This window comes from Ambystoma mexicanum, chromosome 9 (genome assembly GCF_040938575.1).
Source record: "Ambystoma mexicanum isolate Mex_15411 chromosome 9, UKY_AmexF1_1, whole genome shotgun sequence".
NCBI lineage: Eukaryota > Metazoa > Chordata > Amphibia > Caudata > Ambystomatidae > Ambystoma > Ambystoma mexicanum.
The window spans coordinates 516,732,084-516,750,680 of record NC_090931.1 but is presented as its reverse complement, the minus strand read 5'-3'; the positions used below and the strand labels follow the sequence as shown (position 1 = coordinate 516,750,680).

Genomic DNA, 18,597 nt, shown 5'->3' with positions numbered 1-18,597 from the left:
CATGCCAGGAACGCCATTAGTTGTGGTACCATTACGGATTAAACAGACAAGACTACTTGATATTTAATAAAGTCTCTATGCGGGACAACTGCAATAGGCTCCTCCTCAATCTCCCCCTTTCCTCCGTAGGCCCACTTCAGCTAATCCAGAATAGAGCTGCAAGACTGATCCTTGGCGTGATGCTGGAAATGCCTCATGGAGGTACAGGAACTCCTAATCCTTGTCCTACCACTTCTCTGTGTGTGTTTTCTCTATGTTTTCTGCCGCTGAGATCCAACCTGGAACTCTGGCGGTGCAGCTCTTCAGGTTTTCCTTTTGGGCAACAACACACATGGGATACTGTTAGGCAGAATCCTGTGCAGTGCCCTTAGGGGCCACTACACACAATTAAGATTACAGGTGGCAATACAAGTTTTACCTTTGGTACAAGCCTGTACTACTATGTTAAAGTGGTAGCAGTAGCAGAGCAGCCAGGCCTATCTCAAGAGTATATGAGCAGTAGCAGAGATTACACAAAGGGACCACAATTACTGTGACTCAAGCAAACACTGACTCAAGGTTTCAGGTAAAAAAATATAAGTACATTTATTTTTAAACCATTTGTTATCAACACAACACTTCTATTAAACTCAAATAAAAACCACACGTTAAATATACTACAACTAACCAATTCACTTTGTACAGTATTATTCGAGGTAAGTACCCTGTGTTTGAATGGACCGGTGTTATGAAACAGAACACGTTACCGTGATTACAATTGCAATCACTTTTTAACAGTTCGGCCTACTAGATAAATGCGTATCCGCGGCAAAAACACACTTAGCACCCGAAATACCCAGAGAGAGTTGGGGGCAAAAATCACAGGCAATATGTTGGTTAGGCAGACAGAATCGAAGAACACACAGACAGGAATTCAAGAGTCAAAGGGCCAGAGCCAAAGTCAAGTGACACCGGGTGCCTGTTGTTGAGGATCACACAGTCGGACAGTTCACGATTCAACGTAGCCAAGAGTACTTTGATATTGTCAATGTTCGGAAGCAAAAGTTATAAGGAGGGAAAAGTAAGGACAAGCCTTACAGAAGAGAAATGGGGATTTCACCCAAAATTCCTCAAATAGGACACAGTACCTTTCTCAAAGAACAAAGCTGGTGCCACCGAAGTTTGTTGGTTTCCCGCAGACCCACGCTTTCCTGGAGCTTTAACACAAAGAAGGACGATGAGGGCGTCCGCACCACACAGGGATGAGGCCGGCAGCAGCGACAATGAACAAAAGGTGCACTCCTTAAAAACAGGAGATGCTCTTCGGGTGGCTATCGGGACCACTACAGCTGTGTGCAGCAATTTCGACCACCAAGGGGACCTCTGGCTGAAGAAGATGATCTGGTTATCCCCACCAGGCTCAAGGGAAGACGACTCCGGACTGGATCTCCTCTTAGTCGTCGAAGGGTAGATAGCTCAGCACTGCAGCAGGGCTTCACAGGTACGGGGTAGTTGCAGCAGTCAACCTCTCCTCCACTTCTCTTCGGTTCCTTGTAGTTCCAGTGGCGACTCTCTGACTTCCAGCCCGAGAGACCTGCCTTTTATGCGCAAAACCCCTATTCACACAGCCTGGCTGTCAATCACCCAGCAGGGGGGTTGTCCAGCCCGGACAACCACCTCAGCCAATCATGAAAAAGTGTGACTTGGGTTTCCTAGGATACCCTGTGCAGGGGGTGACTACACCCCTCCCTCACATTCAGCCCACCTAGACACCCAGACGCCTTGAGGAGGGCTTCTAGGTAGGAGCCCGCCAAAAGACAGTGAACAAAGAAGGTTTGCCGCGCAAAGTAAAACACAAGGAGTTTAACAAAAAGAAATGGCAAATAAACCGCACCGGAGCCAAAAGAAAAAGGATTTGGTCAAGCGGGTTTAAGTTTGAGGCTAACACAATAGCCTACAATATTACCATGGTTATATAAGATAATCGCAGTAGAAATTTAGGGAAGATACCACTGCCACCAGCCATGTCTAAATGTTAAAAGAGTGAAACAATGCTCTAGGAGGTACAGATAAAAAGTTAACTCTTCCAGCATTCCATGTAAGATGGTGTGTACTGAATCTGTGGTTAAATTGTACTAAGTAAAGTTAATGGTAACTTTTCTGGGGGACAGTAGCCTCATAAATGGAGTCGGTGTGAGTCTGAACGACAACCCTGTGCCACTGCACAGAAGGTGCTGTGTGACACACACAAAGAAGGGGGCTAGTGAAGTGGTGTACTCCAGAGCCCACAATCACAAAAACAGGTAAAAACGCATAGCAAAATACAAGTAAGACTGGGGTAAAGCTCACACTCTTACCAAGTGGAAAAAAATAAGTCCAGAGATCCAGCAAAGCTGCTGAGGGACTCACTAGGTAAGGGAAATTAGCCATAGAATGAGAATTCTCCCTAACAGATACCTTTATGGCACCCATGTGTGGGGGTAAACCTTTGTAGCCGTTGTGTGTGTTTTGGGCACCTGTGTGTGGCCCACAGAGCAGAGTATCGGCTGGTGGCAGCTACATACTGACTTGGCAGTGGCTCTGGGGTCCTCCATTTTTGGGACACCCAGGCCCTGCCATAGGAATCAATTGATTCCTGATAGAAGGAAAGATGGCCACTGTGGCCTCTTGGTTCTATTGCCTTTTACCTTGTTCCCCAAAGTCCTGGGAAGCCCCAACTCTGCCCCTTCCTCCTGACTGGGTGTTGGGTTGAAATGCCGTATATGGCTCTGGGGCTGCCTCCTGTCAGACTGACTGGAGCCTTCCCAGAAGCTGTGTGTTTTGCGTACAACCTAGTAGTGGGACACGTATGAATGGAGTCTAAAGTCAACTCACATTCTGTGTTATGGGTGTCTGGTTTCTGTGTTTATGATACAATAAATGAGACAGCCCTGACTGAAACTGACATGAATGCAGTGCAGTCTGCTGAAAGACTGGGTGCTTATATCAATCCACATCGTTTGTTATGGGTGTCTGGGTGGAGTGAATGGCCCGAATGCCTCTGAGCCTGATTGGCTGCGTGCTATAAGGAATCCCCTTCTGCGTGATTGACTGAATGAGCCTGGATCAGCCAGAGTGAATGGGGAACAGATGTGTATATCTAGGGACCTCTCAGTTATCAATCTGTTCAGAAGCTGAAGTCGAAGCAGATGTAAGAAGAAGCTTTTCCTTGAGGCCCAGCCGGAGGAGAAGTCTGCTGCTGCATTTCTTCATGTGATACAAAAGCTGCTGTGTTCTTCCAAGGACTGATCCAGAGAGGACCGGCAACTGAGACCTCTCCCTGAGCTACGAGGGAACATTGTGCAACCTGCTACTCTTCATCCAAAGTGCCCTGGAAGCCAGTCCTGTGTGCCTGCCGTCCAGAGAAGGGGTCTTCGCGAGTCCTGAAGAGGAGTGTCCGGAACATCTCAAGTCGAAGAAGTCCATTGGTGTCACCCAGGATCCGGAGGTGCGTTTTGTGACCGCTGGAAGCCGTTGCGGTCTACCACCCATAAGAAGGTGTACCCTGGCATAGTGCTGCTGGTCACCCGGAGCTGCGAAAGTTCCAAACTGCCTAAAAACATTTCAAGGGACATCCTTGCCATCATCACTGACCACTTTTTCCCACCAGAGAGAGTCCTGAGTCACTGAGTGCAGGGAAAGGCCCATCAGTAGGTTTCCGGCCACCAGAAGCTAACAAAGACGTCCAGAGGGTCCAGACTTGGTGAATGTCAGAGGTCCACTGCAGTGGTCGAGCCCATGTTGCCAAAAGCCGTCCAGAGGTCCTTACTGCAGCACCGAAGAACCTAAAATCAGAAAACCGTGATATTACTAAACCCGACACCAAAAGTGACCTATGCACCAGTCACCGCCAGAAGTCATTAAAGGGTTCCAGGGGCCTTACTCTCATCTGCCAAGCCTTTAAGGAGCCCACAGCAAGTTTCATCTTCACAGGACTTCTACAGTCGGAGAAATCGTCGACCAAAGGAGAGCAACGTGAAGAGTAAAACTGCTGCACCTCAGAAAGACTTTGGTTACATTTGTCTCGTGGACTCCGCATCCCAGTGGCTCCTTCTTCCAAGGGGGTCCATCCTCGGAGGAAATTGTAGAGTTAAACAGAGAAACTCTGCCATTTTACCTGCCAAGGCACCAAAGGTACTGTGCTGAGGAAGAGCATCTTCTAGCTTCAGGAGTCGTCCGGGGATCCCAGATTCATTTTGGATCCTGTTCTCCTGTGGCCTCTCAGGTACTTTGGGGTGGTAAAGCCTTTTAAAAGAAAGCAGAAGGTTATAGAACATTATTGGACTGGGCTGTAAAACACAAGATAAATTACTACCTAACGTTTCCCTTACAGGTTGCCAAGGCGGGGGCAGCGGGGGGGATCTTCAGACAGAATTGTGAATCTAGTCTAAATAAAGCATTCTGACACTGTTCACAATTAACCTGCCTTTCTTCCCTATTCTGTGCTGACATACCTCACTTAAGAATTCAAATGCCTATTTAAAACTGTCTGAAGTTAGTGCATCTCTTACTGAATTTAAGTATGGTGTGGTCCCACATACAGTGTATATATTTGCCATTCTTTGAATACATATTTCCAAGTACAAAGTGTTATTATTTAAATGTATACATATTCCTCATTCTTATTTTATATAGAGAAGCTGTGTTATTACCCAACAGTGTTTGGACATTCCTTTGTGAGGGCTTTGGGGATTCACTGTACTTAAGAACCAGCCTGCATCACCTCCTGAAAGATTAAGCCTGGCTGCTCGTCCATTGTTACCAAATTGAGAGCCCTGGCTGGGGTGTTATGTGCCTTTACCCTACCATATAGAGGGCAGGAGTACAGATATCCCCTGCAGTCTTTATACTTGGCCTCAAGCCCTGGGACCGCATCTCTACATCCCTAAGACCACTCCACTGGCGCCCGATGACTGCAAGGATCAAATTCAAGACCCTCTGCATCATCCACAAGGCTTTCTGGGGGCTAGGACCACGCAATCTCCTACTTTCTCTCCCTAAATACCTCCCTGCTGGAGCCCTCCGCTCCTCTAACTCCATCTCTCTGCTTGTCAAACGCTTCTCCAAAATAAAAAAAGAGTTTGGGGCAGGTCTCCCTCTTCGGCTGGTGGTACTCTTTGGAACAGCCTGCCTGCCCCTCTCAAACTTGAGTCGGACCTCCTTAAGTTCCAGAAACTTCTCAAAGCTCTGCTTTCCTCTACCTCTTTGACTTGCCTGCTAATCACCCCACTGCTGCAGAGACTGGCATCCTGCACTTTCATGAATCTCACAGGTTACCAGGCCCCTGCCCAGTTGACACCAGCACCCCCCACAGCAATGCCCTTGCAGGCCCCCCTCCAGGTGGCTTTGTATCCCATCCTAGGGAGTCCTTCAACCTAGCACTTAGCCAGCAGCCCCCTCCCCTGGCACCCCTCGGCACTTCCCACCTGGGTTCTCACCAGCACTTGCCCATACCTTGCACCCTACCTACCCTCTCCCTTCCCTATCTGTTGGGCAGAATTATATGCAGTACACTTTGGGAACACCACACACAATTAAGACAAGTGACAGTACAAATTCACCTTTGGTACAAGCCTGTACTACACAGTAAAAGTGGTAGTGATGGCTGAGCAGGGAGACTTATCTCAAGAGCAAGTGAGCAGTATCAAATAGTTACACAAAGGACAGCAATTACTATGATTCAAACAAACACTGACTCAAGGTTTTCAAGTAAAAGAATATACATTTATTTACTCTTCAGTTGTATAACATTTCACTAAAGTAAAGCAGTTTAAAAATCACACTCTTAATACACCACAAGTTAAGCTCACAACATGAAGTAGGAGCAAAATGGCACTCCAGCAATTTAAAAGAGAGGGAAAGACAAAGTTAATAGAAATTAAACCAAACCAACAGGTAGGTACTCAGGGCAATTGAGCAAGAGGAACTACAGTGATAAAATCAAGTAAAAAAAGGCTTAGGGCCAAAGTCAATAGGTCAAAAGTCTTTTGCTCAAGATCACACGGTTCAGGGTAGTTCGCAGTAAAGTTTGTGCCACGAGTTCCAGGTGAAGTTGGTCAGCAGAAAAGTTAGCGTTAAGAAAGGAGAAGGACAAGCCCTCGGATTGGAGAAAGATTTCACACACTTTCACAACGGCTGAACGAAACGAACAACCGGATTTGCATAGTACCTTAAAACGGAGAGGGAGCTGTAGCTGATGCGGACGTTCCTGGTAGTTCCTGCAGGCTCACGGTTCCTGAAGCGACTGTCGGACTGACAAGAAGTAGGAAGACTGGAGGGTCCTGCACTACCCAGGGAAGAAACCAGCAGCAGAGCAAAGCAACAAATAAAAGGTGTGCTCCTTAAAACCCAAGCAGGGTCCGACCTTCCTGGCTATCCGGCCCACTGTAGCTCTGTACAGCAAATTCGACCAGAGGAGGGGTCATGGCTTGAAGTGTGGGCGAACTGGTTGGTCCCACCAACTCAAGGGAAGAAGATTCCTGGAGGATCCTCTCTGTTGTTGGAGTTTGAAGATTCGGACCTGCAGCAGGGCTTCACCGGGCAGTTCAGTCGTTGTAGGGGTCCTCTTCTGTCAGCTCCTCGTCGGTTCTTTCGTTCCAGTGGCGACTCTGCCTTTCCAGTCCCAGTGACCTGCTTTTTATGCAGTTTTCCCCCATTCACACAACATGGATGTCAATCACACAGCAGGGTGGCTGTCCTGGCAAGGACAGTCACCCAGGCAATCAAACAGGAGTGCGACTTGGGTTACCCAAGACCCCTCCCTCACATCCTGCCTACCCAGACTTTCAGGCGCCTTAAGGAGGGCTTCTGTGCAGAAGCCAGCGAAAAGACAGCGAACAAAGGAACCAAACCTGGTTTGGCGCGCAGAGTAAAACACGAGAAAGACTTTTACAAAACGAAATGGTGAATAAACCTAGCCGGAGCCGAAATAAAATATATTTGGTCAAGCGGATTTATGTTCGAGGCTAATGCTAATAGCCTAAAACAATACTATGGTTATTTAAGATAACCGCAGTATAAAAAATAGGGTAGTTACCACTGCCACCAACCAAGTCTTGATGAAAAGGGAGCGAAACAGTGTTCCAAGAGAAACAGACAAAAAGGGATAAGAATTAACCCTTTCCAATACTCAATGTAAGATGGGGTGTACTGGGTCTGTGGTTTAAAGAGACTAAATAAAGTTAATGGCAGCTTTACATGTTTCTGGGAGACAGTAGTCAGTCCCAGAAAAATGGAGTCAGTGGGAAGTCTGAAAGACAACCCTGTGTCACTGCACTGAAGGTGCTGTGTAACACACAAAAAGATGATGCCCATGGAGTAGGTGAGGCTCCAGAGCCCAAGGTCACACAATTGGTAAAAACACACACAGCAAAATACATGCAAGAGTGGGAAAAAGGCCCACACTCTTACCAGGTGAAAAAAATAAACCCAAGAAATCCAGCAAAGCTGCTGAGGGACTCATTAGTTAAGGGAAATTAGCCATTTTGGAGAATTCTCCCTAACAATCTCCTGCACTTCTCTTAATTGCACTTGCACATCTGAATGTCACAAGGCCAATTAGGACCACAATTGTATATTTACTGTTTTTGTCTTTATTTACTCCCCTTGCTCCCTCCCCACTTGTCTAGTGGTGCCTTGAAACATCATTGTTGTGTATCGTCGCCTAACAAATGCTCAATAAATAAACAAATGTTGTTATAAAGTTTCATTTAACCCAAAGCAACTGTAAAAAGACCAAATTAGGATCAAATACTCTTCCTGTTGCAACCACTGTTACTCTATGTCATCCTATTCAGAAAGACTGTTTATACATTCTTGTAATGAAAGAGGACAAAGAAATATAATACGCACAATTAAAGATTTGACTGATTCTTCTAAAAATAACACTACTGATATTTGTGCTTGTGTCTGCCTACAGTTGATAACCAGCACTGTAATTAAGAAAAACACTGTACCCCCTGATTTGGTGCAGTGATCCTTCGCAGTGCAACACCAGATCAGGAACAAGTTACTTACCTGTAACTGTTGTTCTCCAGCATGGGTCTGGCATGGATTCACCTGCTCATGAATATTCCCCGTCGTCAGGCTGGGAATCCTCGGTAAAGAAAAAACCAGTATCAGTTTCGTTTCTGATCTGTCTTTCGTAGTAGTAACCAATCACTGATCTCTGCGTCATACTGACCACAGCCAATGACTGCCCTCTACCCAAGCCCCGCCTCTGGCAGCCATCTTCAGATTTGGTAGCACGTGAAGTGGAAGTATGACCAAGTGAAGAGCCGCAGAGGGGTAGGCGGGAGGGTTCGCATGTGAATCCATGCCAGACCCATGCTGGAGAACAACAGTTACAGGTAAGTAACTTGTTCCTTCTCCAGCATGAGGTCTGGCATGGATTCACATGCTCATGAATAAAGAATACATAGCAGTACACACATGCACAACCACGGGAGGTGGCAAAGGCTCAACATTGAGCATTACATCAAACTCAACATTAAGCAAATCTTACCTCCTCGCCAGGCTCACCTTAGGCGAACAGGTTGCGCAGCACTGCTTGGCCGACCCTGGACTCCTCCCTGGAATCCCGATCGACGCAGTAGAATTTCGTGTGCGTCGACCTCCACATAGCAGCCCTGCAGATGTCCAGCAAGGGCACACCAGATAGGAACGCCGTGGTAGCTGCGACCGCTCTGGTGGAATGGGCTCTCGGACGGCCAGGCAGCGGTCGGTTTGCCAACCGATGACAGTACATGATACAGCCGGAGAGCCATCTCGAAATGGAAGCCTTCGAGAGAGCCTTCCCCTGATTGACAGGTCCAAAATTCACAAAGAGTTGTGACGTCTTCCGAAAACACTTTGTGCGGTCCACGTAGAACTTCAGCGCTCTAGCCACATCCAGCGAGTGCAAAGTCCTTTCAGCCGGCGACGAAGGCGACGGGAAGAAAACAGGCAACACCAAGGGTTCGTTGAGGTGGAAGTCCGACGGCACCTTGGGCATGAAGGAGGGGTGCGTCCTGAGCACTACCCTTGTGTCGTGAAAAGTCAAGTACGGGGCCTTGCAGGAAAGGGCCTGGATCTCTCCCACCCGTCGTGCAGAGGTGATGGCCACAAGAAACGCTGTTTTCCACGACAAGAACTTCAGCGGAGCAGAATGCAGAGGCTCGAACGGAGGTCCCATGAGCTTGGTCAGCACCACGTTGAGCTCCCACGCCGGGGCCGGAGCCTTCACCGGCGGGAATGATCTGAACAGTCCCTTCATGAACTCTTTCACCAGACGATGAGACCACAAAGACGTCCGCCCTGTGGTTCTGGTGTATCGGGAGATCGCAGCAAGATGAATCTTGATGGACGCGTGCGCCAGTCCAGCCTTGGCCAGCGTCAGTAGGTACGGCAGTACTTGGGGAGCCGTAATCCGTAGAGGGTTAATCTTCTGTGCGTGGCACCAGACAGAGAACCTCTTCCATTTGTGTCCGTAGCACTTAAGAGTTGAGGACGCCCTGGCCTTTGCAAGAACCTCTCTGCAGTCGGCCGGTATGTCGTATCCTCCAAACTCTTAACGCTGCAGGAGCCAGGCCTGCAAGTTCAGCGACTTCAGGTCGTGATGGAGGATGGCGCCTCTTTCCCTGGAGAGAAGATCCGCGTCCCCTGGCAGCTTGATTGACGGGGACGCTGACAAGTCCAGAAGGTCCGGGAACCATATCTGCCTCGGCCACGCAGGTGCGACGAAGATCATCCTGCACCGTGACCTCTTGAGCTGGTTGATGAGCCGGATCAGCAATGGCAATGGAGGGAACGCGTATAGAAACAGGCCCTCCCACGGGAACGAGAAAGCATCGCCCATGCTCCTCGGCTGGGGAAACCTGCTGGCGAACCTCCGGCACTTGGAGTTCATCGCCGTCGCGAACAGATCGATCTGGGGTGTGCCCCACCGTCGGAAGAGGCGGTACATTAGATCCTGTCGTAGTTCTCACTCGTGGCACGAGCGCAGCTCCCTGCTGAGTGAGTCGGCGATGGTGTTTTTTATCCCTGCCAGATGAAATGGCACCAGAAACATCCCTTGGGCGACGGCCCAATGCCACAGATCCTGCGCCTCCCTGGACAGGGCTGGGGACCTGGTTCCGCCCTGTTTCCTGATGTAGAACATGGTGGTGGTGTTGTCGGTGAAGATCCTCACCACCTTGCCCTTGAGGAACGGAAGGAAGGACTTGAGGACCCAAAACACTGCACGGAGCTCCAGGACGTTGATATGGAGGGACTTCTCCGTCGGGAGCCAAAGGCCTCTCGCGTGCAGATTTTCGGTGTGCGCTCCCCACCCTTCCAGGGAGGCATCCGTGGTCACTGTCTCCTGATGGCCGGGGGTCTGGAAGTCCATTCCCGCCGTCAGATGCGCGCGGGTGCCCCACCACCGGATCGCTCGTCGGAAACTCTCATCGAGTGTGATCCTCTCCTCGAAGCTGCCCGTCGTCTGGATCCAGCGCGCATCCAGGAACTCCTGCAACGGGCACATCCTGAGCCTGCACAGGGGGAGGAGGTAAATGCAAGAAGACATCATTCCGAGGAGGGACTTGATGGACCTCACTCTGGCCGCGTCCGCAACCAGCATCCGCTGCACCTTGCCCAAAATGGCCCTCGTCCTTTCCTCCGACGGATAGGCCAGAAGCGAGACTGTGTCGAGCTTCGCTCCCAGAAACAGTGCGTCTTGCGCGGGCATCAGGTGGGACTTGGCGTAGTTTATGGAGAATCCCAGGTCTGTGAGAAGTTGGACGGTCCTTGCCGTGTGCTCCACGGCGAGCTCCTTCGTCTTCGCTCGGATGAGCCAGTCGTCCAGGTAGGGGTAGACGTGGATCCCCTCTCGGCGCAGCTGCGCCGCCACAGGTGCGAGGCACTTGGTGAACACCCTGGGTGCCGACCTCAGTCCGAAGGGAAGGGCTCTGAACTGATAGTGACGCCCTTGGACCACGAACCTGAGAAACTTTCTGTGTCCCTTTAGGATGGGAATATGGAAGTAGGCATCCTCCAAATCCAACGACAACAGGAAATCGCCCTCCTCCAGCTGATCCAGGACGTGTTGGAGGGTGACCATCCGGAACTTCTGTGCCTTGATGAATTTGTTCAGTCGTCGTAGGTCCAGGATGGGACACCATCCTCCCGTCTTCTTCTTCACGAGGAAGTATCTTGAGTAAACTCCGGAGCCCCGAAGCCTCTTTGGGACGAGTTCGATGGCGCCCTTCCTGAGCATCGCCTTTACCTCCAAGAGAAGTTGAGGGGCGTGATATTCTTTCCTGGCCACAGGGGGGACGCGCGGGCACCTCTATAGAAACTCCAGCGCGTTACCCTGGGCTAGGGCGTCCAGCACCCAACGGTCGGTGGAGATGGACTCCCACACGCTGACGAAGCTCGCCAGCCGGCCTCCCACTGGGGTGCTTCGGTGGGGGCCCGACCCCACGGCTGGTTCAGTCCTGCTTCGACGAGGCTTTGCCACCTTGACGACGACGGCGGGGACCGCCTGACTTGCCTTGTCCCCTGTAAGCTTCCTGCGACGACGAATGGGCCGCTTGACGGTAGGTGGAAAATCTGCCGCCGGAACCTTTGGAGGCGCCCTGTTTGCCTCCGCCGCTCCGAAAGGGCGGCCGCCGTTGCTGGAGAACCCCGAGAGCCCGGGCTGTCTCCGTGTCTGCCTTGATGGCTTGAAGGGAGTCTTCCACTGTTTTCCCAAACAGGTTGTTTCCGTCGAACGGCATGTCCAAGACTCTGGTCTGCACGTCCTGACGGAAGTCAGTAGCCTTGAACCATCCACGCCGCCCAAGGCACACGCCGTTGCCCAACTGGCGAAATCCAGTGTCAGCGATGTCCGTCGCAATCGTAATGGCATGGTCCGACGCCACCTCTCCTTCCTGCAAGATTTCTAGGGCATCCGCCCTCTTGTCGTCCGGTAGGAAGTCCAGCAGGGGGGCCAGTTTGTACCACAACTCCCTGTCGTAGCGGGCTACGATAGCCAAGGCGTTGGCCGCCTTAATCGTCGTCGCTGCAGACGAGATGACCAAGCGTCCCATCGTATCCAATTTCTTTCCCTCGCCGTCCGGTGGTGAGGTCGACGTAGAGGCCGCGCCCCCCCCCCGCTTTCTTCCTGGCCGCCGCGGAGACGACCGAGTCCGGGGTCGGCTGTGCCCGAAGGCACAAGGGGGCCGCGTCCGGGACCCGGTACTATTTCTCGTACCGATCCCTTCTAGCCGGCGTCGCGGATGGGTTCTTGAGGAGGGCGAGGCCCTCATCCCAAATATCATCCAGTAGAGGTACAAAGAGGACCGTCTTCCTCTTGGCCTTGCGCCGTTGATAAAGGAAACCTTCCTTCTTCTTCTCTTCCGGGCAGAGCTGGAAAAGCTCGGATGCCCTGGCGATCATGGAGTGAAATGATCCAATCTCGTCGGGCGGGGAAGCCCGGGTGGGAGGCGACGACGGCAGATCCTCGTCGTAAACGTTGTCGTCCGTACCCGTCGCGGCCGTGTCAGTCCCCGTATCATCCCCACGAGTCGTGGACGGGGAGGAGGGCTGAACAGGGCGCGATGGCTGAAAAGGAGGTGGAGGATGAATCCTTCTTCTCTTAGGGGGAGGGTTCCCAGAAGGGCTTGGCTCCGGGTCCCCCGTCGGGAGCGGCTCCTCCGCTGGTGGTAACGGCAGTTTCGTCCTTATCTCCGAACATAAGGACTGTATAGCCAACAAAGTGGCCGCCGAGTTGTCTTGCGGTACTGGTTGAGGGGATTCCAACGGGTGGTCAGGGGCCCCATCGGCACCCTCGACGTTATCGTCGTCTCCCACGTCGGGGTCCCTCCCGACGGGCTGGTCTTCTTCCACGCCAACGCGTGGCTTAAGACTTCGATCATCTCTTCCTCAGAGGTTGAGGCCGAATCCACGATGACCTCCTGCCCCCCCTTTTTCTTCTCCGTCGGAAGTTTCACGGGGGTCCTGTCGATGGGCATAAAAGAGGACTCCCTCCGCGGTGGCAGGGAGACTCTGAGCCCCGAGGTCGCCACCACTGGTGTAGCCTCCACAGGCTGAGCCAGGGCCGCCGCGACTGTCTCGGTAGAGGCCTTGGCCGGATGGATTAAGGCTTTCACCACCTTAGGTGCGCTCACCGCCTTCTCCTTGGGGGGATGGTCACTGCCTCGCTCTCCCTCCGATGGGGCCTTCGAGCTCGCCCGGGGCCTCTCCAGGAGCTTCGCCGGGTGCTCGGCCTTCCTCTTACCCGAACCAGAGCGTTGGCTCGTGGTTGATGGTGCCGGGGAGGATGCGCCCTGCCTGGCGCCCGTAGAGCCCGACCGTTCGGCGCTCCCGGTGCCAGCGGACTCGCGGTGCTTGGCCTTGTGTTGGAGCCCCGTCGCCGGGGCGTCCTCAAAGGTCTTAGAAGACTGCTCGGATTTCTTCTTCTTCTTCTCGCCTGACGGGCTCCTCCCTTCCAGCCAGTTGGCGAGACGTTGATGGCGGTCCTTCATGGTCCGCTCCGACATATTGCCGCAAAACGCACAGTCCTTCTCCACCTGCGTCTTGTCCTCATGTAGGCAGTACAGACAAAAGGAGTGTTCGTCCTCCTTAAAGACATTCTGAAGTTGGCATCCAGGGCAGACCCTGAACAGCTTTCCGGGCGTCGAGCTTCCCTTCTCCTGGGCCATGTCCGAGATGGGCCTGAGAAACTTCTGGAGTCCTCCAAAAGCACGGCTCGACGAAATCTTCACCCTTGGGGGGCGTAGACGAATCCGACACGGGTCCCCGATGATCGGATGAAGAAACGGTGGAGCTTGAGGCTCTTTTGACCGAAAATTCGAAGTTTTTGAGAAAGAAACGTGAAAAAATAGCACTAACGCTCGAGAGCAATAGCACGAGGATCCCAACACTTGAACGTGCGGTAAAAATCTGAAAATGGCTGCCAGAGGCGGGGCTTGGGTAGAGGGCAGTCATTGGCTGTGGTCAGTATGACGCAGAGATCAGTGATTGGTTACTACTACGAAAGACAGATCAGAAACGAAACTGATACTGGTTTTTTCTTTACCGAGGATTCCCAGCCTGACGACGGGGAATATTCATGAGCATGTGAATCCATGCCAGACCCCATGCTGGAGAACTTGCACAGTATCATCTCTATCAGAAGACTGAATGAGCACTCTGGATCAGTGTACAGAGAGTGGGATATTTTCGCTCTTGCATCTTGTCATTACCTTAAGGGGCTTGATGTTGGCATTGGATCCATTCTTGTAGATCTCATTCATTGTGCGCTGAAGAGCAACTGCTTGTTGAGTCAGGTATTTCAGGTACTCTGAACTCTCCTTTGTCTTTTCATTTTGCTCCCCAAACTGTAATTTCAAGGCAAAAGTGTCTTATTTAGAAGTGCTGACTTTTACAAATAAACAACAATTTGTTACACCCTGAAGTAAGCAGAAGCTCTTAATATTAAATAAAAACACTTCTCTTGACAAAAGATACAAAATAAAGAAGCAAACTGGGGTAATTGAAGTTCATGAGATGACATGTTATGAAACTCCACTGACTTGGAAATGTAAATATAGCAATATTTTGCGGCACTGCTCACAATCAATATTTCACTCTTCAAAGAACCTAAATGAGTACTTTAAAAGTCCCATGATAACTCTTTATATTTGAGATCTGTTTATTCAATGAATCTTGGTTTGACTCTGCTTACGTTCATTAGATGCTTGCTAATTAACCTTAGGCCAGGCTTTATCCTGAATCCTCTTATTACTCATTGGACATTTGGCAGGTCTCGCTAGAGTTAGTAGTCTGCATTACTCATCATAGTAACTTTATCACTCAAGTTGGGAAGGTAGCCAACCAGCCCAAAGCCTTACTTCCTGGCAGAATCATGTTAATCATCATGCCTCAATGAAATACTCCAGTCGTCACACAACTCATATAGAACAAATTAATTACTTTTGATAATGTTCTTTCTGATGGAAATCATTTTCCGGCCACAGATTCCTCATCTTTACAATAGGTCCAGGTGCCACTGGAACCATATATCTTTAAAAAGCCACCAGGATGCCTATCAGGGTGTCATGTGTGTCACTGATGGCGAATTTGATGTAGCTGAAATATTTATATGACATACATTACTCGCCGTAATCATATTTCTGAATATTTTATCTGCTTAGATTCACATGCTGTGCTTATAGTCCGACATCTAGTGGTAATCACAAAGTATTGCATCTTCTTTACGAAGATTGAAAAGGGACGTCAACCACGGGAGTGAATTTAACACTTTCCCTAACGTGACGTGTAGTGTACCCAAAATCCTTCATGCGTTGAGGTCCCATTGGTTGTTTTTGTTCTGCTGTGAGGGAGCCTTTTGAGTACAGAAGAAAGAAGGTCTAAGACGTCTATGTTCCTTCTACTCTTGGGGGGAGGAAGGTTGGGCTCATGTGATTCTAAGCAGATACAATCATCAGAAATACGATTATGGTGAGTAATGTATGTCTTTTGATGCTTTTGAATCAGCTTAGAATCACATGCTGTGCATAGACTAGCGACCAGTACCAAGAGATGGTGGTAGGATGTGTGAAGAACAGTAGCAGAGAGATGTCTTTGCACCACTTGTCCCACCTGAGAATCAGACCTAGAGTGTATGTCTAGGCAGTAGTGTTGGGTGAAAGTATGAACAGAACTCCAAGTTGCTGCTTTGCAAATACAATCTAGAGGAACATTTGCAATGAATGCTATGGTAGCCGCTGTGCCCCGAGTAGAGTGAGCTCTAGGTGTAAAGAGTAAGTCTCTCTTGGCAGGAGTGTAAAACAGTGTGATGCATTTAACAATCCATTTTGAAAAAGCAAATTGAGAAACAGGATCCCCTTCTCTACCAGCTGCAACTGAGACAAAGAATTGTTTAGTCTTTCGCAGAGGTTTAGTCTTTTCAAAGTAGTATACTACCGCCCTCCTAACATTTAGTGCCTGGAGGCTTCTTTCAACTGATTTAGTAGGATTCTGAAAGAAAGTAGGAAGTTTGATAGATTGGCTCACATGGAACTTTGAATTTGGGTGCAAAACCTGGGTGTGTGCGCAAAACCAATTTATCTTTGTGAATAGTCAAAGGGGTCCTGAACCATGAGAGCTTGTAGTTCGCCAACTCTTCTTACCGAGGTAATGGCCACCAATAAAGCGGTCCTGTAGGTGAGGGCCTTAAAACTAGCCTTATGCATCGGTTCAGAGGGAGGACCCATTAACCTTGTGAGAATAACATTCAAGTCCCATGCGGGAGTTAGGTTGGAAATAGGAGGGTGTAGTCTCTTTACCCCTTCCATGAAGTCCTTAATCACAGGAATCTTCCACCATGAAACCAAACTCTGAGATGTGGTATAGTCAGAAAGGGTGGCATGATGGACCCTTAGAGAATAAAAAAACGATTCCTGAGTCTAAACAGTGTGTTAGATAAAGGACTATATCTCTAGGCAAAGAGTCAATATGGTTGATTTTTTAGTATTTCACCAAAATGACAAAATGTTTCCACTTGTTGGAGTAACAATGCTTGGTGTTAGGTTTCCATGCTTCTCTATGTATGTCCATACATCATTGAGGTAGTTGTAGGTGCCCAAACGCTGACTTCAGGAGCCAAGCTGCTAAATTGAGTGATTGGGGGCACAGGTGCAGTGTCTGCCCTAGGTCTGGTGACAGCATGTTGTATGGGCAGGGCAGTTTCCTGAGAGGAGAGACTGACATCCTTATGAGATGAGAGAAACGTGGCTGTCAGGCCCAAATAGGATCTTCCAACACCACTACTAGCAGTGACTCCGACAATGCCGGTACCTCCAACAGCACCAACCGAAATAACCAGCCCCAGCCTTTTCATGGGAGGGCAGGAGAACATGCAACTGGCAACAAGGGCCCCCGAGGATGCAGACCCGCAATTGGAGGGGTCCCCCTCAGAACTGGTGATTCCGGTTTTCAATCTGTTCACCCACCATCTTACTGAGCCAGAATAACAAGTTACTTCTTACCTTGTAATGTTCTTTCGATGGGATGTTCCTCCGACGTATTCCTTATCGTAGATATCTCTTTCCAGCTTTGCTGGCCTCGGAAATTTTTTCTCTAGGGGCGCTGCGCGTCGACGTCCGCCGAGTTGATGTCCCTCGACAGCCACCGTATCGACATCGACGTCATCCTGCCTATAAAGGCCGCGCGCAGCGTCCGTTGCTCAGTTCCGTTTTGTAGCCCACAATAATTCTTTCTGGACTACACTAATCACCCTGAAGGAGCGTAAGCTGCAACAACAAGGGAAGTAGTACTGCGGGGATGGATGGGAGGGTCGATAAGGAATACGTCAGAGGAACATCCCATCGAAAGAACGTTACAAGGTAAGAAGTAACTTGTTCTTCGAAGGGATTGTGTCCTCCGAAGTATTCCTTATCTTAGATAGGCTTCCATAGCAGTATTCTGTTATTGGAGGTGGGAGTACTGACTTCATGCTTCCTCTTATTGATGAATAGAGTGCAATACTGCCCTTCCAAACCTAGTCTCTTGACTGGAGGAGGAATCCAAGTTGTAAAACCGTGTAAAGGTATGGACGGAAGACCATGTGGCAGCCGCACATATGTCTCTAACCGGCACTCCTCTTTTGAGGGCCGATGAAGCTGCAATACCTCTGGTCGAATGAGCCCTAAACTTTTGGGGGGGCTCTTTTCCTGCCAGTTTATAACATTCCAAAATGGCTAAAATGATCCATCTGGAAATGGTCTGCTTAGTTATCGGTAACCCCAGCTTGTGACCTGCGTAGCCTACAAACAGCTGGTCTGCTTGTCTTATCCTAGCCAGTCTACTAATGTAAAAACTTAAAGCCCTTCTTGGGTCCAGCCTGTGTAACCTCTCTTCCTCTTTCCCCGGATGGGGAGGAGGATAGAAATATGGAAGGGTAATCTTCTGAGTGATATGAAATTCAGAAACCACCTTTGGGAGGAAATTAGGCTTCACTTGCAGAACAACTTTGTCTTTGTGAAAGATTGTATGAGGGGGTTTACAAGAAAGAGCTTGTAACTCTCTCACCCTTCTAGCAGATGTAAGTGCTACTAATAAAACAGTCTTAAGGGTAAGAAATCTTAACGAACAAAAGTGGAGTGGTTCGAAAGGTGTGCCCATCAGGAAAGTTAGGACTAAGTTTAAATCCCATAGGGGAACCTGGAATGGTCTTGGGGGATAAACGTTAGTTAACCCCTTTAGAAACTGTTATTACCAAGGGTAACTTGAAATAGGATGGTTCTTCCGCAGTGCGCTTAAAGATGGATAGCGCTGCGAGATAGCCCTTGATGGTGCCAACTTGAAGGCCTGAATTCGCTAAATTAAGTAGGAAGGACAAAACCATTGGTGTACCACATGAAAAGGGATCGATATTCTTTTCTCTACACCAGCTGCAAAATCTGTTCCAACGGCAGCGGTATAAAGATTTTGTTGTCTGCCTTCTTGCCGAAAGCAACACCTCCATAACATCATCAGGGAGGTCCCAATCCTTGTACCTCAGCCTTTCAGAAGCCAAGCGTGAAGGTTGAGGGTTTTGATGTCTGGATGGAGAACCTGACCTCCCTTCTCTGAGAG

At 49.6% G+C, this 18,597-nt stretch overlaps 1 protein-coding gene across 1 annotated transcript in view; it reads right to left on the bottom strand.

Annotated features, from left to right (window-relative positions):
• The window catches only part of LOC138488233 (clustered mitochondria protein homolog), a 189,785-nt gene that overhangs the window by 80,665 nt on the left and 90,523 nt on the right, over positions 1-18,597 (bottom strand). Inside the window, exon 3 of the mRNA XM_069615066.1 lies at positions 14,223-14,357. Within this exon, the coding sequence (XP_069471167.1) occupies positions 14,223-14,273 (51 nt within the window). The 5' untranslated portion in view covers positions 14,274-14,357. The remainder of the gene's footprint in view (positions 1-14,222; positions 14,358-18,597) is intronic.